Consider the following 25189-nt stretch of genomic DNA (forward strand, 5'->3'; position numbering starts at 1 on the left):
TAAGCAAAATTAGTTCCACATCACTTGGTTAAGGTGGATAAGTTTCCTATTCATGTTCAGAATTAGCATAGACAATAATCACCCCTGTGATTTTGTTTAGCCTGCCTGTTGGGAATCTAAGTCTTACAGGATATGATTTCCTTCCCCCCACCTACAAGGTACCAAGCCTTATAGTTGAATGGGAGGGAACCTATTTATAGTTCCAGCTTAGATTCTTTCATAAGTTGGATCAGGTCAACCTTTCCCAGGTAAATTTTTAGCTCACTTGTGATCCAAGAAAAGTTCATCCTCAGGGTTCCTTTCTCTGCCTATGAAAACCATGCCATTGTCAGCACTTCCATCTGAAAGTGCCCCCAGTGTTTAGACTGTCTTCTCTTTTTCCTCATTAAATTAGAACTGATCAGTCCTATATCATCTTCTTAGATACTGGGCCCTTCGAAGGTTCCCAGGTGATAAAATGCTCTAATAAGTAATTATTTTTCAAACTCAAATCATGCTTTTCCATTTTTCCAGCAATAGGAGTCAGGTGCGTGACAAACAGGAGGCCTTCAGTGAATAACAGACCAGGTGATACTATAGTATAATCAGGTGGTGCACCCCACTCACCCACTCATCCCTACCATTGGCATATGTTCCTGGGCATGGATGTACAATACAGTGTTATGTCTGGTTTAAATTTATGTAAGTGGAATTGTGCTAAGAATACAGTTACAACTTTTCGCTCAACACATATTAATATCTGTGCATGCCATTGTCCATTTGATTGCTCCCAACTAATGCATGGTATTCCACAGTAAAAGCATTTATCAGGTTTCTACTTGTTCTTAGAGTTTGTAGTGGGTTATGAACCTAGGTTGCTGCCAGCATTGCTCTGCAGCAAGCAACACTATCACCAACCTTGCAAGTGTTACCCTCCTTTCCTGAGAGAGATTTCCTCTGGAGTAGACAGAGCAGTGGGATTTGGGGTCACAGGACATGTTTAATTTCACTAACTAGTGTCAGATTAGTCTAGAGAATGGTTGTATTAGTTTAACACTCCCAACAGTAGTACATGTGGGTTCCAATTTTACCACATCCTTGCTGATATTTGTAATTTTTTAGTTGTCAATACAGTAGATGTAAATAATATCTTACGTTAGTTTTCTTTTGTTTAGTCACTTGGGTTTTCTCTCTTGTATTCTGCTTAATCATAGTTCTTGTTCCTTTTTTTCTAATGAGTTTCCTGTCTTTCTTGTTGATTTTCAAGAGTTTTTCATATATTCCAGCTATCAGTTCATTTTCTTAGCCACAGTAAACCCCTTCTACCAGCCTGCCACTTTTCTGTTAACATTGTCTATGGTATCCTTAATTTTTATGTAGGTAGATCCATTGAAATTTTCACCTTAAGATTTGTATTTTTGAGTCCTAATGAATAGAAAGATCAGTGGAGCAGAATAGGATATTCAGAAATAGAATCTAAGACATAAATATTTAGTATAAAATAACATTTAGCATTTCAAGACAGTGGAAAGATGATTTTTTTTCAATATTTGGCATTTGAGTAATGAGGAAACCTTGGCTTAGGGATAGGGAAGTAGGTCTCTACACTAAAATAAATTCAAGTTGGATCAGATATTTAAATATGAAAAGTGAAACCATAAAAATGCTCTCTCCACAGTGAACCTCCCATGGAATTCTATATTTTCAGTTCCTGGAAACTAGGACTGAGGACCCTGCCTTTGCTTATTCTTTTTATCTGTTTGGCGTGCCAACCACAGTTTGTTTAATTAGCAGTCTCCTTAAACCTGAAACATCTTGGAGGGCTTAGCCTAGTTGTCACCTTTCTGCGAAGTCCCTGAACCCTCTCAGGAAGCATTGCACGTCTTCCTCTGGGCTGCCATTGTCCCTATGATGACACTGAATACAGTTTACACATTCGTTTTCCATTACAGTTGGCCCCATGTGGCAGAATTAATTACCTAGAATTTACCCAGTGTGAAGCAGGAAAACAAGTAATCAAAAGAATATGCTTAGTCTAGAAAGGAAGCTAGCACTCAAATTGACGCAAGTACTGATTGATTGCATGAAACTTTGATTCTGAAGCCTATAGGGAGTGGATGGAAGTTGATTGCTTTTAGGGGAGTGGTGACATCAAAGTGGTATTTCAAGATTAATCCAGCAGAAGAATAAAGGAAAAGTACAGAGAAGAATGCAAATGCGAGGAGATCTAGATGGCTATCTCAGTAATGTAGACATGTGGTATCATGGTGCTGAACTGGTGGGACTAGAAAAAGAGTGGATACAACTGACATTGCACCAAAGAAGCAACAGGGCTTTGTAGCTGGTTGATTGTGAGTGGTGGGAGGAGGGAGGAGTCAAAGATGGCTTTTTGTGTGTGGAAGCTGACAGCCACTGTGCCTGTGGGCAGGTCTTTGACTGACATAATTCAGCCTTGGGGTTTGGCCAAACCAGAATTTTCAGGTGAATGATGGAAAGACTTAGTTATTGGGGCTGCTCTATAGACCTGATTGTGGCTATTTGGAACTTAGATGGAGTGAGGTGATGGTGGAAGGAGGGCTTTATGCATACCATCCAGGTCATTCCAAGTCTTTCTGGAATGTCCAGGGGAATATGAAAAAGAGGAGCTGCATTCATTCCTGTCTTCGCTTCAGTGTACTCACTTCAGAGGGTCCGCTAATCTAACTAACCTCAGCTCCACCTGATCCCCCAGCCCAGAACCTTCAGATTGGACAGCGGCTGCCTCCTGAGCAGCCATGCTTGACAGATGTAGATTTACTAAGACTATAGATCTCTTGTCACCTTCTCTTGTTCTCTTTGCTCAATGGATAAACCAGGCTTTACCCACCTCCACCCCCCCAAAAAAAAGATGTTACTGGTAAATAATGAGAAGTAAACACAGGAAGTAGAAGAGAATAAATAGGAAAATGCACGTGTGTGGCTCACATTTCTGCTCCTGTTGTGTTAGGTTTGCCATGACTTCTTAGTGATACTTGTTCTGCTCTCCTGGTAAAAGTCAGTTTCTTCATCTGTGGGGCTATCTTAGTCGGACCCTAGCTCCATTTTTTACAGTGTGCACTGTTTGCAGACCCAAAGAGTTATTCCTTGAGACTAAAATATTTAAAATGGTAATGACCTTCATAGACTCACAGCTGTGGTCACTGCTGTCAGACCCATCTGCTTCTTGTCCCCTGCTTCTTTTTCTCATCACATTCCCTCTCCAGGGCAGAGCAGAGAAGAAGGCTGCTTCCTTGCCCTTCCTCTTCAGAAAACTCTGCTCTCTCCACAGTGGACCTCCCATAGAATTCTGTATTTTGATTTCCTGGGAACTAGGACTTGGGAGCCCCTAGTTCTCCATTCCTTAAGAGTTCAAAGACTGACATCTTGCGCCTGTAAAGGATATTGAACCAAGGTTTTCAATTTCTCCCCCATAACCTCTGCCTGCTGCAGAATTCTTGTAAGCTCTCTCATATTCCTTCAAAAGAATAATTTATAAAAGTCCAACATTATACTTTTACAGTGTCAGAATAGCTTTTAAATTATAGAAACACAAGAAAATGGTGTGCTCTTAAATGGTGTGGTAAATTACCGCCCTCCAACCACACTATGAGGGCCTTAGCATGTGGCTCTGACTGCACAGACGTGTAGCCAAGCTCCAAACCCTTTCCCACCCATTAGGTGGTTCCACCGGGTTCCTTCATTGTGCAGGTGAATGGGTATTCACTTCCCTGCCTTTCATCTCACTGTTGTGTTGGGGGAAAGACTTACTGTCCCTCAACCCCCTACTTTCCTTGGAGCAATGATTTACTTCATCTAGGAATGAGTTAGAGCTGAGTCCGTGGGAAGGAATCTACAGACCAGAAGGAACCCAAACATTGGTTTGTCCTCTCTGCATTTGCCCTCCCACTTTTTTGGGGCTGAAGCTCATCACGGGTTCCAAGGATGTGGCTGTGACGTCCACTTGTGCCTTTGCCTTGCTTTGTCGCCGGCCACTGTCACCAGCACACTTTTACTGGTGTGTCCACTCTGTGTGTGGTGTGTGTGTCTGTGTGTATTCTAAATTCACATCCGGCATTTAACTTACTAAACTGAATACTGTGGTGAGTTTCACCAAGGATGTCTTAACTTCTGAGTTGCACATTATTGGCTGTGTAGGTGGCTTATATAAAGTCTGTTTATTGCTTAGGCTTTCTTATTAGTAAACAAACTTTACACTTTTAACATTTTCTTAAGTCTTTTTATTTTTACCATTGGGAATAATGGCAACTTATAGAAAGTATATATGCTCAGAATGTTCTGTTCCCCAGCCTTGCTCTTAAATTGCCATGTGTCTTGTGCTGATACATCTGAAAAACATGATGAGAAATGGAGTAGGGAATAGTTTCTTTTTTAATCTGTTCTAATGTTTTCAGGATTTCTCTGAGAAGATTTCACAGTGGTCTTAAATGACAAGGTCCTCCTAAAGGTATGCAGTACTGAATGAGCTTTCTCCATAATTAGTCACATTTTTATTAAAAATTAATACACACATGAGCATGATCCCATATGCACACATACACACACTAAATTGTACCAATGGTTATTTTAACTCACGTGCCCCTCAGTATCCTTAAAGAGGCTCAGAAGGCATCCTGGCAGTATTTTCAGTTTACTTCACTTGCCATAATATCAGGCCATATGTAATCCACAGGAGGCTTATTTTCTATTAGTCTTCTTTGGTCTTCTAGAAGGTTTTGTTGAAATCAATTGTCTGTTGTTCAGAAGCTGAATTGAACTCCTATTAAAAGAAAGAGTCAGAGGACTATTCAATAAATAGTGTTGGGAAAATTGGAAAGATATGGACAAAAAGTGAAACTAGATCACCTTCTTACACCATACACAAGAATAAACTCAAATGGATTAAAACTTAAATGTTATACTTGGAGCCATAAAAATCCTAAGATAACCTTTTTCTTGGCAAGGTGGCGGAGTACGACTTCACTACTCGCATCGCTCACTTTTTGGATCGGCATCTAGTCTTTCCGTTGCTTGAGTTTCTCTCCGTAAAGGAGATTTATAATGAAAAAGAATTATTACAAGGAAAATTGGATCTCTTTAGTGATACCAACATGGTAGACTTTGCTATGGATGTATACAAAAACCTTTATTCTGATGATATTCCTCATGCTTTGAGAGAGAAAAGAACCACAGTTGTTGCACAACTGAAACAGCTTTGGGCAGAAACAGAACCAATTGTGAAGATGTTTGAAGATCCAGAAACTACAAGGCAAATGCAGTCAACCAGGGATGGTCGGATGCTGTTTGACTACTTTGCGGACAAGCATGGTTTTAGGCAAGAATATTTAGATACACTCTACAGATATGCAAAATTCCAATATGAATGTGGGAATTACTCTGGAGCAGCAGAATATCTTTACTTCTTTAGAGTGTTGGTTCCGGCAACGGATAGAAATGCTTTGAGTTCACTCTGGGGAAAACTGGCCTCTGAAATCTTAATGCAGAATTGGGGTGCAGCCATGGAAGACCTCACACAGTTAAAAGAGACCATAGATAATAACTCTGTGAGTTCTCCTCTCCAGTCTCTTCAGCAGCGAACATGGCTCATTCATTGGTCTCTGTTTTCTTCAATCACCCCAAAGGGCTCGATAATATTATTGATCTCTTCCTTTACCAGCCACAGTATCTTAATGCAATTCAGACGATGTGTCCACATATTCTTCGCTATTTAACTACAGCAGTCATAACAAACAAAGATGTTCGAAAACGCCGGCAGGTGCTGAAAGATCTAGTCAAAGTTATTCAACAGGAGTCTTACACATATAAAGACCCAATTACAGAGTTTGTTGAATGTTTATATGTTAACTTTGACTTTGATGGGGCTCAGAAAAAGCTGAGGGAATGTGAATCTGTGCTTGTGAATGACTTCTTTTTGGTGGATTGTCTTGAGAATTTTATTGAAAATGCTCGTCTCTTCATATTTGAGACTTTTTTGTCGCATCCACCAGTGTATCAGCATTAATATGTTGGCAGATAAGCTGAACATGACTCCAGAAGAAGCAGAAAGGTGGATTGTCAATTTGATTAGAAATGCAAGACTGGATGCCAAGATTGATTCCAAATTAGGTCATGTGGTTATGGGTAACAATGCAGTCTCATCCTATCAGCAAGTGATTGAAAAGACCAAAAGCCTTTCACTTAGCAGCCAGATGTTGGCCATGAATATTGAGAAGAAAATCAGAATAGTAGGTCAGAGGCTCCTAACTGGGCAACTCAAGACTCTGGCTTCTACTGAAGAACTGTAAAAAACAAAACAAAACAAAACTATAAAGTGAAGATAATAAAGCCATTATATAAAGAGTGACATACATTGCAGAAACAACATATTGAGTATAAATTTTGGAGAATTTAAATAAAATTGGCTGTGTTTCATTAAAAAAAAAATCCTAAGAGAAAACATAGGCAGTAAAATCTCAGACATTTCTCGTAGCAATATTTTTCTGATATATCTCCTTGGGCAAGGGAAAAAAAAGAAAAAATAAACAAATGGAACTACATAAAACTAAAAAGTTTTGCACAGCAAAGGAAACCATAAAAACAATGAAAAGACAACACACTGAATGGGAGAATATATTCAGTAATACATCTGATAAGGACTTAATATCCAAAATTTGTAAGGAACTTATAAATTCAACACTGGAAAAAAACAAAACCCCAAATAATCCAATTAAGAAATGGGCAAATGACCTGAATAGACACTTCTCCAAAGAAGACATACAGATAGCCAATAGACATATGAAAGGATGCTCTTCATTACTAATCATCAGAAAATGCAAATTAAGACCACAATGAGATAGCACCTCACTCCTGTCAGAATGGCTAACATCAAGAAATCTACAAACAAGTGTTGGGTGAGGATGTAGAGAAAAGGGAACCCTCGTGCTATGTTGGTGGGAATGCAGACTGGTACAGCCACTGTGGAAAGCAGTACCTCTCAAAATGAAAAATTGGACTGCCTTATGACCAACAATTCCACTTGTGGGAATATATCCAAAGAAAACTGTAACACTAATCTGAAAGAATATATGCACCCCTATATTCATTGCAGCATTATTTACAACAGCCAAGATTTGGAAGCAGCGCAAGTGTCCATCTGTAGGTGAGTGGATTAAAAAGCTGTGGTACAGCCTGGATGGTGTAGCTCAGTGGTTGAGCATCGACCTATGAACCAGGAGGTCATGGTTTGATTCTCAGTTGGGGCATATGCCTGGGTTGCAGGCTCAATCCCCAATTGGGGGCATGCAGGAGGCAGCTGATCAATGATTCTCTGTCATTGATGTTTCTCTCTCTTTCCCTCTCGCTTCCTCTCTGAAATCAATAATATCATAATAATAAAAGGCCAAGAGGTGTCACGACCAAAACGAACAAACAACCGGTCACCATGAGGTGCATGGAGCACCTCTCCGGCCCTCCCCCGCGGCCCACAGGCTCCGATCCCAGCAAGGCTGGTGGCTGGCAGGCGAGCAGGGCAGCCGGCGGGAGGGCGCGGCAAGGCAGGCTCAGCTGTGAGCACAGCTGTGAGCACGGCAGGCGGGTGGGCGGGGCTGCGAGCGCGGCAGGGCAATGGGCAGGGTGTGCGCAGGTGGGCAGGGCCACGCGATATCGCACACTGGGCCTCTAGTGTATCTATAATAATAAAAGCGTAATATGCTAATTAGACCAGACGTCCTTCCGGATGACCTTCCGGACGAAGCCAGGGCTGCGAGGGAAGCCCAGGTCCTGGGTGCCAGAGGGAAGCCAGTGCTGGCAGCCAGGGGAAGAAAGGCCTACTCTTGCCCAAATTTCGTGCATTGGGCCTCTAGCATATATATAGAAGAAAAGGGGTGGAAAGCTGTGGTACATTTACACAATGGAATACTATTTAGCCATAAAAAAGAAGGAAATCTTGCCTTTTGTGACACCATGGATGGGCCTGGAGAGTGTTATGCTAAATGAAATAAACCAGTCAGAGAAAGACAAGTACCATATATGATTTCATTTATATGTGGAATCTAATGAACAAAATAAACTAACAAACAAAGTGGAGACAGACTCATGAATATAGACAACAGACAGCTGGCTGGGGTTGGGGTTTGTTGGGGGCTGGGTGAGACGGATAAAGGAATTAAGCAAAGAAAAAAGAAGAAAGACTCACTCTGGCTAGTGTGGCTCAGTTGGTTGGAGTGTCATCCTGTACACCAAAAGGGTTCAATATTCAGTCAGGGCACATATCCAGGTTGCAGTTCAATCCCTGGGGGCAAGTGCAGGAGGCAACTGATGTTTCTTTCTCTCCCCCTCTTCTCTCTAAAATCAATTGTTTTTTAAAAAGCAAACTTTCAATGTACTTTTTTTTTTAAAGTAAAGAAAATCCCTATATGGTTTGGCTCAGTGTATAGAGTGTTGGCCTGCAAACTGAAGGATCCCAGGTTCAATTCTGGTCACAGGCACATGCCCAGATTGTGGGCTCAATTCCCAGTAGGGGGCATGCAGGAGGCAGCCAATCAATGATTCTCTCTCATCACTGCTACTTCACTGATGTTTCTATCTCTGCCTTCCTCTCTGAAGCCAATAAAAATATATTTTTTTAAAAGAAAAAGAAAAGAAAAACTAATGGACACAGACAACAGTATGGCAATTGCCAGAGGATAGGGAGGTGGGGGGAGGTGGAAGAGGGTAAAGTGGGGGAGAAATGGTGATAGGAAACTTGATGTATGGGGGTAAATACACAATACAATACACAAGTGATGTATTGTAGAATTGTATACCTGATACCGATATAATTTTATTAACCAATGTTATCCCAATACATTAAATTTTTTTTAAAGAGTTAGTGGACTGTATGAAATTGAGGGCCTTATAGGGGACAGTTTCAGTGTCTTTCTTCCTGAAAGTAAAAACATGAACTTCCTGATAGTATTAAATTATGGGACCTCAATATTTTATGTAGAAACTAAAATAGTATATGTCTTCCAAAGAGTCCAGAATCTTGGGGATGTCAGCCAAACTTGTATTAGTAATTTATAACTCTTGTCACTTCAACTAAACTCTGAACTGTTGTGAAGCTGGAAAAGGAGCTATAGTTTTTGTGGTGTTTGAAGCAGAAAAGACTAGAATTAATAAAGCACACAGAGAGAACCTGAGTCTGAGCGTGAAAGAGCGTGGAAGAACCGAGCCTAAGGGCAGAGGAAGGTGCCAGCACATTATCCTATCAAATCATCTGCACCAAAGTAATCTTTAGCACATCTGTCTTTCCTTAAAGATAATTCTGACATCTTGATCATGGAGAAGGATATAAAGGAGAAATGGAAATGAGCATCACCAAAGTAGTTGACTTAGGGGTTTCTGATTATCTTTGCCTTAATGGTTGAGGCCCTAAGTCTAGATGACGCTTACTCATGCTGAGCTTTTCATTTGGGGGATAAGGCATTTACTCCTTAGGCTCACTAACCCTTGCTGCTTGTGCTTGGTTTCTCTAGAAGTGATCCAGGACTTCAGAATGGAACACTGGCCTCTTCCCCTCTTCTTGTGATCAAGCCACTGGCCGACATTTATGTGGGGATGCCAATAAACCACCAGAAATCAGACTCTTCAGAGATGGACTCTGACTTGTCACCCAGCTGCAGGCTCAGTGACCTGAGCAGAGGGGGCAGCTTGGAGAGTCGAAGTAGCAGTTCTCGCTCCAGAAGTCTCACTTTGGTGAGTGATGGTTTCCTTTAATGCTTTGATGTGCTTTGGTTGACTGGCTTTGCCCCAACTTCCTTCCCTTTAAGGAACATCTTATCACATTATTTTGGGTTAACTAGCTTGATGTTTTAGAATACTTGTTTTGTGAAATGGCATTTAATTTTTTTTTATATTTTCATTGATTTTTTACAGAAAGGAAGGGAGAGGGATAGAGAGTTAGAAACATCGATGAGAGAGAGAAACATTGATCAGCTGCCTCCTGCACACCTCCTTTTGGGGATGTGCCCGCAACCAAGGTACATGCCCTTGACCGGAATTGAACTTGGGACCCCTCAGTCCGCAGCCAAACCGGTTAGGGCTGGCATTTAATTTTTAATCATCTTAAATTTTGCTCAGATATAGAGCATTATCCACAGCAGTGAAGAGAAGCTCACTGTAGCCAATAACATGGCTCTTAGACCCAGGGAAGTGACACACTCAGGCAGGGCCTGATGCCTTTCAGTTCAAAAGACCAGAGAGAAGTAAAGTGGAGGGATAGAAATGGGAGACATCTGTAATACTATCAACAATAAAATATACATATATATATTTTTAAAAAAAAAAGATCTGAAGGAAGAAAACTCCTCATATGATAAAAACAAACTCACTTTAAAACAGATTTTTATCTCCTTTACAAATTTAAATGCTTTTGTATCCCTTTATTTCAAACCCAGACCCTTCCATACCATCAACAAGCTTTGGGAACTTTCATAAAAAGAGTTTTAAAGTTAAGAGATGACCTTTTTGTACTCCCCACTCCTCGGGATATCCATCTTTCAGGATTGAGACCTTTATATTCATAGAGGGAAGGACAAGAGGGAATTAACCTTCGATTTTACTTCTAGTGAAAACACGATTTTCCTTCAGATGCTCTGAGCCCTAAAATGAACCCCAATTATTAGGAGTCAGGGTATTTGGATTATTTTTTGCCTTTAACATTCATTTTCATATGTGCTGGCCTCTTGATAGAGAACTGAAATAAGACCTGCCTTCTGTCACCTCCTAGGAGAGAATTGATCCCAAGTATGTCCAGTGTTTTGGACTTGGGGAAGGAAAGTTGCTACTTTGTATCTCCACTCTAATCTTATAGGGTGCATTCTTCATATTAACCACTTAATGCCTATTTTTACCAAATCCTATGTGGTAGCTCAAACTCACATGCTCCAGATAGGACCTGATTGATCTCTAATAAGCATATCCATTGAGGTGTGGCATTCATTGACTATTCTGTATGACCTACTGTGTCTTCTGTGAGTGTTATTTACACATCTGCTCAAATGTGGAAGCACTGTCCTAGGTGTTCAGGACACAACAGCAGAGCCTGCATTGTGGTGACTGTGACCCATTATGACAGGACCGGTGTTGCAGAGTGGCTCTCCAGCAGCCGATTCTGAGATGGAGGTTAGGAGGTTAGAGTACAGGAGGCTTATTAGGACTGTTCCTGGGATCAACATCTGGAAGGAAGAGGAGGCAGAACTGAGTAGAGAGAGAGGTTGAGCTGTGAAGTACACCCAACAAAGGCCTTAGCTGTTGCTTAGAAAGCTCTGGGGCTGGGATAGCCCCTTAGTTGTCCCCACTGCGTCAAGAGTGGAGCCTTAGTACCCAGTCAGTGATCAGCCACTGGATGCAGGACCCCTCTGGAAGGAGGCATGACCTTGACAGTTTTTTCAGTTCAAGACAATTCCCAAGAGGACTGACAGTGGAGGGCCACCTTTCAGCAGCATTCCCATCAGAGAGGATAGCAGTTTCTTCATTTCCAATGGGTGATCTGAGTGGCGTGTCACACTGACTGGCATGAAGGTTTAGCAGAAAATGAAAAGAGGTGCCTTGGAGGGATCGAAGCTGCCAGAGTGCCTGCAATATATCTTACCTGGAAGAAGCAAGTCTGGAAAATGAATTCAGGTAGCTTACAGGATAGTGCCATATAAAATACAGCTCTTCAGCCGAAACCGGTTTGGCTCAGTGGATAGAGCGTCGGCCTGCGGACTGAGGGGTCCCGGGTTCGATTCCGGTCAGGGGCATGTACCTTGGTTGCGGGCACATCCCCAGTGGGGGTTGTGCAGGAGGCAGCTGATCGATGTCTCTCTCTCATCGATGTTTCTAGCTCTCTGTCCCTCTCTCTTCCTCTCTGTAAAAAAATCAATAAAATATATTTTAAAAAAATAAAAAAATAAATAAAATACAGCTCTTCATAGGATGTACGTGCAGGCAAATGGGATCTTAAAGTCTGTCATCTGGCAAATTTAGAGAATATGCAACATGTTGACTCTTTGTCAAGATGTCATACATAGGAATACATCTTCAAAGACAAAAAAAGCTCTTGTATGAAAGGAAGGCTATGACATTTCAGCTCCGAAGTCACAAAGAAAAGTGGCTTATTATAAAACTTTTTATCATGGATATATTTTTTGGTAATATTCTATATTAGAACTATCATTAGGTTCATTGGTTGGAAAAAAATATAAATCTCATACATTTATAAACAGCAGGAAGTTAGTGTGGGTGAAGTGAGGACAGCCTATGCTCTTCACTGCCTATGGTAGAAGGATTTTTTGAGCCTTCAGTGTTGGCCTGCATAGGTTTTACAATGGAGTTTAGTAGGGAGATTAGAGGACATTCCCCAAGATATTTATAATTTTTCTTAAATCCTGAAAATATCCTTATACATTATTTTTAAGTTGCTTTTTTTTCTTCACTAACCAATCAGTATCCTGAAAATCACCTCAGAATAGTATTAAACACAAGGGTATTAAAGACATGCCTGGGTTCAAATTCAAATTTGCCTTCCTTTGTAACCTGGGAAAAGTTTTAGTCACTTTCTTCATTAGTTACTTCCTTCACTAGTTAAAAGAAAGGGGTGAATGGAATAATTGTTTCTCAAGGGGTATTTATATATATTATAAAGATAAAATGTCCAGCATCTAATCAGTGCTTATAATATCAGCTTCTCTTTTTCAAGTGCCCTATAACTTCAGGTAGAGCATGATTCCACTTCATCCTGCCATCATCACCTTGTTTGGGTCCATTTTTCCCCTGTTATATTTCTATCTCTTGTCAATAGTCTTCTGAATTTTTTCCTTTGACCACTAAAGATAAGATGGTAAAGGAAAACACCCCTCCCCCATTATCTCACAAATTTATTAATTCTGCTAATCTTACTATGGGCATCACTTTGAATTTAAATTAAAGAATGCCTGTCCTCTACAGTTTTTTTCTATCCGGTAAAATCTTAAAGTAATACTGTAATGTGTTTTATTCATCTGTGTATTCATCATTGTACTAGAAGCCTTGGTGCACGAAATTCGTGCATGGGGTTGGGTGTCCCTCAGCCCAGCCTGCACCCTCTCCAATCTGGGACCCCTCGAGGGATGTGCGACTGCCTGTTTAGGCCCAATCCCGGTAGGATCGGGCCTAAACGGGCAGTCAGACATCCCTCTCACAATCCAGGACTGCTGGCTCCCAACTGCTCGCCTGCCTGCCTTCCTGATTGCCCCTAACCGCTTCTGTCTGCCAGCCTGATCACCCCCTAACCACTCCCCTGCCAGGCTGATTGCCCTTAACTGCCCTCCCCTGCCAGGCTGATTGCCCCTAACTGCCCTCCCCTGCCAGCCTGGTCACCCCCAACTGCTCTCCGCTGCAGGCCTGGGTCCCCCCCAACTGCCCTCCTCTGCAGGCCTGGTCGCCCCAACTTCCCTCCTCTGCTGGCCTGGTCACCCCTAACTGCCCTCTCCTGCAGGTTTGATCACCCCCAACTGCCCTCCTCTGTCAGCCCGGTCACCCCTAACTGCCCTCCCCTGCTGGTCTGATCGCCCACAACTGCCCTCTCTTGCAGGCCTGGTCCCTCCCAACTGCCCTTTTCTGCTGTCCATCTTGTGGTGGCCATCTTGTGTCCACATGGGGGCAGCCATCTTTGACCACATGGGGCAGCCATCTTGTGTGTTGGAGTGATGGTCAATTTGCATATTACTCTTTTATTAGATAGGATAGGACAAAGTAGAAACAGCATTACAGATTCTACTTTTATGAAGCATATAATTGAATTACATTCTTACTAGTGTCCTGTGCATGGATTCATGCACATTGAAAGGAAATTAATTAGAAGAAATATTTTAATATCGCTATTCACCCTTTCTCTATAATATAAGTGTCAACCAAATTCACGATCAACAATGACAGATTGAAACACACGCATGCAATTGGCGCTAGCGAGAGCTTTATATGTGTTGCACATGCACAAGTCAACTTAGCTTTTGATATATATAGAATAAACTTGCTTAATTAGACCTGCTTTCTGATTTAGCTAAACTTTTTCCAGCCCAGTGAAGCACCCCAACTTTTCTTTCAGGTATTTGTCAGCAACACAGTAGTAAATATCAACACGAAGCAGATTATTATTGTAGATCATCAGGGAGAACAAAGGGTAAAATATTTTACTTAGCAGTGTTTGACTATATTCTGTGCAGTGAGAAACCTGAAGTCATTTTCAAGTTCCACCATTTCTTACTTCTTTTTAGTCAGGTCAAGTTTCTAAACTTTCTAAATCTTCATTTTCCGGCAAATGAAAAGAAAATAGGATTCTACTGAGTCTCCTATCTACCTACTCCAGGACTTCTGTGAGGATCAAATGAGATGAGGCATGGGAAAACGCTTCACAAACATTTGGTTAAACTGTAAAATGTTTGCATCTGGCTGTAAAGCAAGTGGGGTTCCTGGGCTGAAGAAACTCCAAGGAGGCTAGTGACTAGGGAGAGGAAGCTGGGCATTGCTACTTGATGTCATTACCTGGTGCCCACAGCAACTGTTTCCAGCCTGGGCTGGGCTGTGGGCCACATTTTGTGCCATAGGGTCTTGGCAGCATTGGCTATGATTTGGTGGTGTGTCGCTCCGGGGTGGTGGTGGGGCCTGTGTCCCACTCAGGGGAAGCTGAGTGTTGGTTTGTCAGCACCAGGTCCATGGTGCCATTTATTTTTAAATGGCCAGTGCACGTCATGGCAGCTTCTGCGTTGAGAGCTTGCCCCCTGGTGGTCAGTGCACATCATAGCTACTGGTTGTATGGATGGACACTTAGCCTTTTATATATCCTATATAATAAAGAGGTAATATGCAAATTGACCCTCACACCCTCGCACAAAATGGCCGCCCCCATGTGGTCAAAGATGGCCGCCCCCATGTGGTCAAAGATGGCCATGACAAAATGGCCAGCAGGGGAGGGCAGTTGGGGGGGACCAGGCCTGCAGGAGAGGGCAGTTGGGGGGAGGGCAGTTAGGAGCGACCAGTTCGGCAGTGGAGGGCAGTTGGGGGTGACCAGGCCTGCAGGGGAGGGCAGTTGGGAGCAATTGGGCCGGCAGGGGAGCAGTTAGGCATCTATCAGGCTGGCAGGGGAGTGGTTAGGGGGTGATCAGGCTGGCAGGCAAGCGAGCGGTTGGGAGCCAGCAGTCCCGGATAGTGAGAGGGATGTCCAACTGCCGGACATCCCCCAAGAGGTCCCAGATTGGAGAGGGTGCGGGCTGGGCTGAGGGACACCCCCCATACCGGGCCTCTAGTATGTATATATAGATGATATGTATATGATTGCATAATTTTGCCTTATACCCACTTGACTACCTGTGTCTCACTCTGATAGAAGATACATTCCAGTAGTGTTGCAATACCTTCTACTTAGACCTGTTGACTATTTTCAAGCACCTTCCTTTATTAAATAATTGAGCTAACTTTAGTTGTCATTGGTTATTTTTCCACAGTTGTGTATTTCCCTTAGATGGAACAGGATCATGGAGAAATCTGACATTTAATTTTTTTTTTTTATTTATTTATTTATTTTTTAATCTTTATTGTTGAAAGTATTACATAGGTCCTCTCTTTTCCCCCCATTAAACTCTTCCAGCCTACTCTCATCCTCCCCTCTGCCCAGGCCCTCACCACCCCATTGTCTGTGTCCATGGGTTATGCATATATGCATACAAGTTCATTGGTTGATCTCTTCCCATCTACCCACCCTCCCCTGCCTTCCCTCTGAGATTCAACAGTCTGTTCAAGCTTCTGTGTCTCTGGATCTATTTTGTTCATCAGTTTATGTTGTTCATTATATTCCACATATGAGTGAGATCATGTGATACTTATCTTTCTCTGGATTATTTTGCTTAGCATAATGCTCTCCAGTTCCATCCATGGTAAGAGTTCTTTCTTTTTATTGCCATGTAGTATTCCAATGTGTAGATGTACCACAGGTTTTTTATCCTCTCATCTGCTGATGGGCACTTAGGCTGTTTCCAAATCTTAGCTATTGTAAATTGTGCTGCTCTATGAACATAAGGTTGCATATATTCTTTCTGATGAGTGTTTCAGATTTCTTAGGATATATTCCTAGAAGTGGGATCACTGGGTCAAGTGGGAGTTCCATTTTTAATTTTTGAGGAAATTCCATACTTTTTTTCCAAAATGGCTACACCAGTCTGCATTTCCACCAGCAGTGTGCTGGCGTTCCCTCTTCTCTGTAACCTCACCAACACTTGCCATTTGTTGATTTGTTGATGGTAGCCATTCTGACAGATGTGAGATGATATCTCATTGTCATTTTGATTTGCATCTCTCTGATGAGTAGTGACTTTGAGCATTTTTTCATATGTCTCTTGGCCATCTGTATGTCCCCTTTGGAAAAGTGTCTATTTAGGTCCTTTGTCCATTTTTCAAATGGATAGTTTGTCTTTCTTTTGTTAGGTTGTATGAGTTCCCTATATATTTTGGAGATTAACCCCTTATTGGATGTATCATTGGCAAAAATGTTCTCCCATGTAGTGGCTCTCTTGTTATTTTGTTGGTGGTTTCTTTTGCTGTGCAGACGCTTTTTATTTTGATGAAGTCCCATTTGTTTATTTTCTCCTTAGTTTCCATTGTCCTAGGAGATGTATCAGTAAACTTATTGCTATGAGAGAGATCTGAGATTTTGGTGACTGTGGTTTCTTCTAGGACTTTTATGGTTTCACATCTTACATTTAAATCTTTCATTCGTTTTGAGTTTATTCTTGTGTATGGTGTAAGTTGGTGGTCTAGTTTCATTTTTTTTTTTTTTTGCATGTACCTGTCCAATTTTCCCAACACCATTTATTGAAGAGACGATCTCTGCTCCATTGTATGCTCTTGCCTCCTTTTGGCATTTATTTTAAATGGCAACTAAAGTTTTCCAAATAACTGTAGAACATTTGACTTTCACAAAGCACTCTCTTAGCATCTAGGTGCCCTGAATCAGTGAACTATCTACACTGGTACAGATTCTTAAACTTAAAAAAAAAATTTCTTACCCTCATATTGTATTTTGGGGGAGTCTAAATTTGGAGAGGAACTATATGATTTCATTTTAAATCACTGGGTCTTTTTATGACTTGTCTCTTTAGAGTGAGACTCAACCATAACAGTTTCTCAATTTTCTGTCCTTTAATTTTTGACCCCATAAAAAATTAGTAACAATGTTTTTAGGCCTCAGTATACCTCTTGGAAGGCTCTTTCAGTAAAAGATAACCTAGTTCCAACTGCAAGTATTCTTTTAAGCAAAAGTTTTTTGGTTTTGTTTTTGTTTTTTTTTTTTTGTGTGTGTGTGTTTTTTACAGAGAGGAAGGGAGAGGGATAGAGAGTTAGAAACGTCGATGAGAGAGAAACATCGACCAGCTGCCTCCTGCACATCCCCCACTGGGGACGTGCCTGCAACCAATGTACATGCCCTTGACCAGAATCGAATGGGACCCTTCAGTCCGCAGACCGATGCTCTATCCACTGAGCCAAACCGGTTTTGGCAAGCAAAAGTTATTTTTAAAAGAAGATAAAAGACAATGCCTGATGTTACATGAGAGTATCCAAAAGTTTTTAAAAACTTGTAATGTTGCCTGCTATATGACAGATCTTTTGTTTGTTAGGAACTTTTCTCCTGAGCCAATGCAAGTTAAAAATTAAAATAGCTGCTTAAATAGAGTTGTCATGGCTATCCATATAGGGAAGTGTGTGAAGTCACTCAAGAGGCTAGTTGTGTTTGTGTATGTATTTTGTTCTACTTATAAGGAATTCTTGTTCTGAACCTTTTCTAATGAAAGTTTTAATTAGAAGGAGAACAAATTGGCCAAATTCTGAAATACTTGACTTAGAGGATACCTTTTGAATGTGTTTTTTCCTTTGAAATTTAAGAAGCTTTCATACAATACAAGGTAGCATGTCTTTGCATAGTTGGTAGTGTAGTTCTAGAACCTACTACCTCAAGAGGTGATTCAGATTCAAAATAAGAGATTCAAAAAGGATTCGGAGCCCTTCATAATGATAGCTCTTTAAGGTGACAAAGGAAGCTTTGCGTGTGAGGTTTCCTATGTTCTTAATCTCCTAAGGCCGGTATCTCAAACACTTACGTATCTCATAAACACCTTGGGTACCACTGCCAGGGACAGAATGCTGCCTCCTTCCAGTGTTCTTTTTTCCTTCTTTACACTCCTATGTTCATCGCAGCATTGTTTGCCTTAGCCAGGATCTGGAAATAGCCCAAGTGCACATCAGTGGATGAATGGTGAAAAAAGCTGTGGTACAGTGACACCATGGAATACTTCCAGTGTTCTTTGGCTCATATTCTGAATGTAGACTTGAATGAAGTCTGCTCTTCCCTGCGTGCACCTGGAGCTTCCTCTAGAAAAGAATATGCTTTGGCTGGTTGAAGAGTGGAATCCTCTTACTGCCCATAGGTCTTAAGAAATTAAGAAATATAGCTGCTTCTTTGGGATGGATTGAAAACATCCCAAAATCACAAGCATACCTCCTGTTCATTTTTATCTCTAACTTGGGCAAAAACAATGATCCAAATTCATTATTGATTTTTTTGGAAATTTAATATTCAATGAACTGTCACGTAACCCTCCTTCTCACTCAGCTGACAAATGTTGTGGCCCGAAGGTCACATAATGAGTCTGTGATCAGACAGCAGTTGTCAGCTCCTGATTAATCCCTTCCTTCTGCAGAGCCTTCAATGTCCTTTGGCCACACTCCTTAGTCATGGGATAAGAAGGCAAAGCCGGCAGGGGGAATGCTGTCTTCATGGTCAGGTTGGACTGGAGTCTAAGGAGCACACTAGAATCTGACACTCTTGTTGCTAGATGATCTCAAGGAGAGAAAACAGAACAGGCTGGAAAGGAGAAGCAGACCTGGTCAGTAGTAACCCCATCTTCCTTTCAGTTCTGTCTCCTTACCCAGATTGAACCAAAAACTTGCTGATCAAAACAGCCATTTTAAGACAGCTTAAATAGCTTTTATAAAAGTTCAATAAACATTTAGTAAATGCTTACTACATATAAGAACTAATAGATGATGGAATAAAACCCGGTTTTAATCTTTCCAGGAACTCACAAGACAGCCAGGGGAAGCTGTAGGACAGTGTGACCCAAGCTTATGAGGGCTCTGGTAGAGGTATGGTGCCACGCACTATGGCAGCTCCATCTCAATCAAGGTCTCTCTATAATACTGCCAGTTTAAGGCAGCCATGGGGCTCAACTGTAATCCTTCAAAGCCATTATTCTTAGATCTATAATCAAAACTGTACACATATCTCATCCCTTACTGGTTTGTTTGTGTCTCTTTCCGGCCAGAAGTACAGGTTTAAGTTAGCCAATAGTGAAAAATTACAACAATGACTAGTTAGAAAGAACCATAATTAAACCCTGTCCTGGAACTGTGGGAAACGCCACATGCACTCAGGGTCTTTCTCATGAGGTTGCTGGGGTAAGTAGAGCATTTAAAGTTGTGTGAGGAACTAAAAGAGACTGACTTTTATTTTCTTCCTTTGCCCCTTTTTTGCTTCAGCTGCAGGGCATTCTCTCATCAACTTAGCCTTGCTCAAGTGTCAGGGAGATCATTTTGGGGTCTGTAGGAAGAAAATGTGAATATCAAATCACACTCCTCCAGAACAAATGCCCAAGGTTGCCTGCCTAGGAGACTACTGGTTAAGAGACCTTGGTTCATCTCAAGAACTATTTTCAGCCATTATAATCATTCTTATGATTTATTTATTCACTTGGAATAGAGATGCGTCTGCTGGTCCTTGTCTTCTCCTTCACAAGGAGCTGCCACAATTGTCTTATCTGCAGTAAAACCAAATTTCTTCGTTTAAAAGAAAAGCAAAACAAAAGGAAAAGTTTAAGTACTACAGTTAGTAGTTTTTAAGGTAAGGGTTAGTTTAGTCTGAGTATTTTAAGCCTTCTCAATTTTTTTGTTCAAACAAACAAGGGTTTTCTCTCTACCATTTCCAAAAAAAAATGAACACTCCTATCCCAAATCTTTACTCCCACAGGTATATCTAGGATTGTTGACTTTTCTAATTATTGGTTACATTCACTGGAAAGGTTTGTTATCCAACTTGTCAGGATATTCCTCTCAAAGTGCCAGTGGGAAATGGACATTTTCCATCATCTGTGCAGGTTGCATAGGCACCAGTGGGAGGAAGACTCTGTTCTCCTCACCGAGCCTTGGACAACTTGCATACATTTCCTTTGGTAGGTTTAGCATTTTTAATTTCCTAGTTTAAACATAGTAGAAATTACTTCTTCAAAACATACATATTCGGTAGAAATGTATGCACTTTTTCTCTTAAAGACTTGTAGCCATTACCTGAAGTCAACATGGCAGGCAGAATGTGTAACATATGGTTTCCTATGCAATTCTTTTAGCATCTGGAGATTTGTAGCCTTAAAGGGCTTCCTTTTACTCCACATTGATGCATTAAAAACACCATTTATAGAAAGGAAAGTTTAAAAAAATATGTCTGCTGTCAGCCTGCTACCTTCCAAATAATAAGGACAAACTTAGGGTTTCTTCAATGCAACCCTTCCCAAGAAAACTATTGTTTTTGTTTATCCTCATTTTCTATCCACTTAGTTCTTTGGGAAATAAATTAACAAATCCTACTTCTGAAAGCACAACCATCAGGCAGGGACCACCACTACTAGGACTCCAGCTTTCTTTCCTCCTCCACATGGGCCACTAGGCCATGACCTTGCATATCCTATATAATAAAGAGGTAATATGCAAATTAACCCTCACACCCTCACAAGATGGCTGCCTACGACCAGGCCAGCAGGGGGGTTAGTGAGGGACAAACAAATGACTGAACAGCAGGCTGTGTGGGGCGACCAGGCCAGCAGGGGGAGGGGGGGTCGTGAGGGGTGACCAGACTGGCAGGGGGGCAGTTGGGGGCAACCAGGCTGGCAGGGGGGGTAGTAAGAGGCAAACAGAACAGTGGGGCAGGGAGCAGTTAGGGGCAACCAGGTCAGCAGGGGGTGTGCAGTTGGGGGTGACCAGGCCGGTAGGGGGGTCAGTTAGGGGTGACCAGGCTGGCAGGAGGTGCAGTCAGGAGTGACAAGGCTGGCAGGGAGGGGGCAGTTAGGGGTAACCAGGTTGGCAGGCAGATGAGTGATTAGAAGCCAGCAGTCCAGGATTGTGAGAGGGATGTCTGACTGCCGGTTTAAACCGGCAGTCGGACATCCCCCGAGGGGTCCTGGATTGGAGAGGGTGCAGGCTGGGCTGAGGGGAGCCCCCCCACCAGGCACGAATTTCATGCACCGGGCCTCTAGTATATATATAACAGTGACCTAGACCAGTGGTCGGCAAACTGCAGCTCTGTTGACTAATGAGTTTGCTGACCACTGCGTAAGGCATTACCCTTACCCAGAAGTTTTGACTTCAGGTTAAAGACATTAGTACATTATTAAAATTGTTTTTAAGTGTTTTTCCCTAAGGCAGTGGTCGGCAAACTCATTAGTCAACAGAGCAACAAACTGTGGCCACAGTTTGCCGACCACTGACCTAGACGGTTGTTGTTAGAGTGTCAACCTGAAGACCGAAGGGTTGCGGGGTTCAATTCCTGGGCAAGGGCACATACTTCGGTTGCAGTTTGATATCAGGCCCTGGTCAGGGCAGGTGCATGCAGGAGGTAACCAATTGATGTGTCTCTCACATCAGTGTTTCTCTCTCGCTCTCTCTCTTCTTCTCTCTTTCCCTCCTTCCCTCTGCCTCTACCCCCCTCCTCCCTCCCTTCCACTCTCTCTGAAAATCAATGGAAAAAATATCCTCTGGTGAGGATAAAATAAACATACATAGATATAAAACAGCTTCATTGGTATATAATTCACATACCGTACAGTATGTATGCCACTCAATGGTTCTTAGTAATTCAGAGTTGTGCAACCATCATCACATTTAGAACGTCAGAACATGTCCAGCACCCCCAAAGAAACCCAGGGCCAGTTAGCAGTCACTCCCCATTTCCCTCCAGCTCTCTGGCTCTGTCGATTTGTCTGTTCTCACAGCCTTGCCTTTTGTGCTCTAGCTCTTCTCCAGGGCTTTCCTTTTTAATGTCTGGCTGAGAAGGGCAGTGCCAGCATCTCCTGGGAATGGGAGGAGTAGATAGGGACTTTCTTGGACGAGGGCCAGGTGCCCCTTTTCTGGCCTTAAATCTCCTGGTTCCCTGCCCCTTGGTACCAGGGTTTTTCTGTTCCCGCTTTTTTCCCTGTACCAGGTGCAAGCAGAGTCTGAGTTCATTTGGAGGGCTGCTTCATCTCTGGGGAATTAGGCAACAGACTGAGCCCACAGCCATTTTGGCCCTGCTGCTTAGGTCAAGGCTCAAGGGTAGACTGAAGGTACCTGGGGATATATTCCAGTCACCCCACGTATTTTCCAGCCTCTAACCTTAGAGAGAGAGGCTTCGAATAGGTTGAGGATGCAGGAATCTGCCTTCTAGGACTTGGGACTCTGATCACAGAGCAGCCTGGTTAGAACTGATTGGTATCTCATGTTGCACAAGAACACTGAGGTAAAACTGTGAGCTTTAGGGAAAATGCCAGGATATGATGTATGCGACCTGTGTGGGTGTCCAAGCGTGGGTCTTGGATTAATATGTGATTAGAAAGGGAAATAAGTAGAATAAAACAAAAAGCAAGCACAGTACTAGTTCTAGTCTTGGCCCCTCTATGAAATAGTCTATAGCCCTTGGGAAGTCATTCATTGCCTCTGAATCCACATCTTCAAATGATGGAGCTGGACCGATTGATCTGTGTGTTGCATCTCTTAGCCTATGAGTCCTATACGTTGTCACAGAACATAAAACAGTTGTGTAGGACCTCCCCTTCCTAAGCTTAGTTTCCAAATGAAATCTTATGTTGGGATTCCTTGCTTTTTTAGGTTTGATTAGATGCGTGAGTTATATGCTCGCTTCTTATTTGTGTCCCTCCCTTAATGTGAGAAGTTGGCATGTGTCTTAAGTTGTAGGTTTATTATAGGCCAGTTGCCCATTGAATTCTACTGTCTATACAACAAAAGGAAATTAATACCTAACCAAGGTAGATTATAAAAAACTTGTGAGTAGCCCTATTGAAACACTGAATTGGGAAGGTCACAGTAGGAGGGAAAAGGCAGAGAGCATTATTTCCCTAGACTTTTAATTCAACAAATAATTGTGGTTACAGAGTTGTTGTTTTTTTTAATTTATTTATGGGGGATTTTTTTGTTATGGTTGTTATTATCATGTTATCCTAACAATATCCAGGATGGTTGTAGTCGTTGACTACAAGGATATGTGTTATGCCAACAGCCCTAATAATTTTATTTTTTTAAAAATCTCATTATAATTCTTTTTTTAAAAATTTCTTTATTGATTAAGGTATCACATATTTGTCCTCATCCCCCAATTCCCATCCCACACCCCTCCCCACGCATTCCCCCACCCCCCTGTTGTCCTTGACCACTGGTTAGGCTCATATGTATGCACACAAGTCCTTTGGTTGATCTCTCCCCTTTATCCCTACCCTCCCCTCCCCTCCCTCTGAGGTCCGACAGTCTGATCCATGCCTCCTTGTCTCTGGGTCTGTTCTTGTTCATCAGTCTATGTTGTTCATCATTTCCCCTAGATGAGTGAGATCATGTGCTACTAGAAATACACTTATAAGAACCGAAAATGAGACAAGCAATAATGGTTATGCTGAAAGGCAAATGAATCAGTCTGTAGTGAGTTTCTTTCTGGGCCAACAGTTCTTTTGAGACCCAATTTCAATGTCAAACAGTTCCTTATGTGTAGATGTTAGCAATGATATTTCAGTTCTGGATGGTGGACAAATGGTTTTAATGCAGGTCCGACCCTCTCTGGTTTGGTCCTGGGCAACCTGCAGTGACGCACAGCTGCTGACTTATAGTATGGCAAGGCATCGTCAGTATCTTCCATCTCTGGACTGCTTCTCTTCTGTCTTCATGGCTGGAGTAGTCCTGTCAATTCCTCTCTGTTGCCAGAATCCACATGGTCTTGGAGTTGTTTTCTGAAAATATACAAAAATATTCTCGACCAAAAGTTAATAAAGGAATATTTTCTATAAATTTGACTTGGGATCCTATTTCATTTTTTGCCCAAATGATTTTCCTCTGGCTTGTTTTGACACCATGTGTGTTTTTCATGGGTGTCTTGCTGTTAGCATTACAATTAATTTTCTAAAGTACAGATATTCTAGATGTAATTTACTTACAGGATATTTTTCCTTACATGATATTCTTCTACTATCCCCCCTTTTTTTATTTAAATATTAGGAGGCTTTTGAAAATTTTATAATGTAGTCTTGATAGCTTTTAAATTTTAATTTTTTGCACTATAATATGACTGCTTTAGGTTCAGTACATGTTATGCAATTTTATCATGTGATGTACTACTGATAAAAATTTTAGTTAACACTTTAGGAACTGCTTTTTGTCCAGTGCAATTAATTTTTCTAGAGTATTCGCTTATTTCAATTAGCCAATTTAAATTAGCCTGAAAACTTGACTACTATTTTACTGTCAAATTTATTACTCTAACAACAATCTTATTTTACCCTGTAAATACTAGTGGAAAGGATTATTTGCCTTCTTGAATAGGCCCTGAGCATTCCTGGTGGTAGGCTGGATTTAGATATCAAAAACCCACTTCCCCACACCATGGGTACAAGACAACTCAAACAATTCTTGTTGCAGTGAGAAGCCCTAATAATTTTAGTTGCAAGGATTTCTTGTTGAATCACTGTGGTAAACTACTCTGCACGGAAAGAAGAAAAGGTGAAATGAATCTGGGAGAGCAGCAGAGTTAGGAGCAGTGTGCTGAGTGGGTAGGGGACAGCAAGAATAAGGTACACGGAGAAAAGATAAGGCAGGAATGCTCTGCACCACACAATGTGACCCTCCAGGTAATCCCACGAATCTGCAAGAAAATCTAGAAAAATCACTAAATGAATAGTGTCGCTTAATTTCTTATGGAAGTTTCATGTTCTGCTCATCAGAGGGCCAAAACAGACAGACAGACATAGTGAGGTGGAGGTTAACATTTTGGTTACAGTGACAGCCCTGCAGAAAGGTCTGTAAATTGGTACAGCCTCTCAGAGAACTATTAGGTTGTATCTAC

The 25189-nt window shown here is 41.8% G+C and overlaps 2 protein-coding genes across 3 annotated transcripts in view; both read left to right on the forward strand.

Annotated features, from left to right (window-relative positions):
* Positions 1 to 25189, forward strand: part of PROSER2 (proline and serine rich 2) — a 50777-nt gene that overhangs the window by 12613 nt on the left and 12975 nt on the right. The window contains exons 1-2 of one of the 2 annotated variants that reach the window (XM_079769582.1): positions 1484 to 4462; positions 9510 to 9729. In XM_079769582.1, the coding sequence (XP_079625708.1) occupies positions 9592 to 9729 (138 nt within the window). In that variant the 5' untranslated portion in view covers positions 1484 to 4462; positions 9510 to 9591. Of the gene's footprint in view, positions 1 to 1483; positions 4463 to 9509; positions 9730 to 25189 lie in introns of those variants that run through there. The other variant, XM_079769581.1, reaches the window with a different exon arrangement.
* Positions 2361 to 6559, forward strand: LOC307097607 (eukaryotic translation initiation factor 3 subunit E-like; the record flags this gene model as incomplete). Its single annotated transcript, XM_079767699.1, is given in 4 exon segments — positions 2361 to 2460; positions 4939 to 5610; positions 5613 to 5983; positions 5985 to 6559. Coding segments are annotated over 4 exon segments (1458 nt in total). The 3' UTR covers positions 6300 to 6559.

This window comes from Cnephaeus nilssonii (assembly GCF_951640355.1).
Source record: "Cnephaeus nilssonii genome assembly, chromosome: 4".
Classification (NCBI taxonomy): Eukaryota; Metazoa; Chordata; class Mammalia; order Chiroptera; family Vespertilionidae; genus Cnephaeus; species Cnephaeus nilssonii.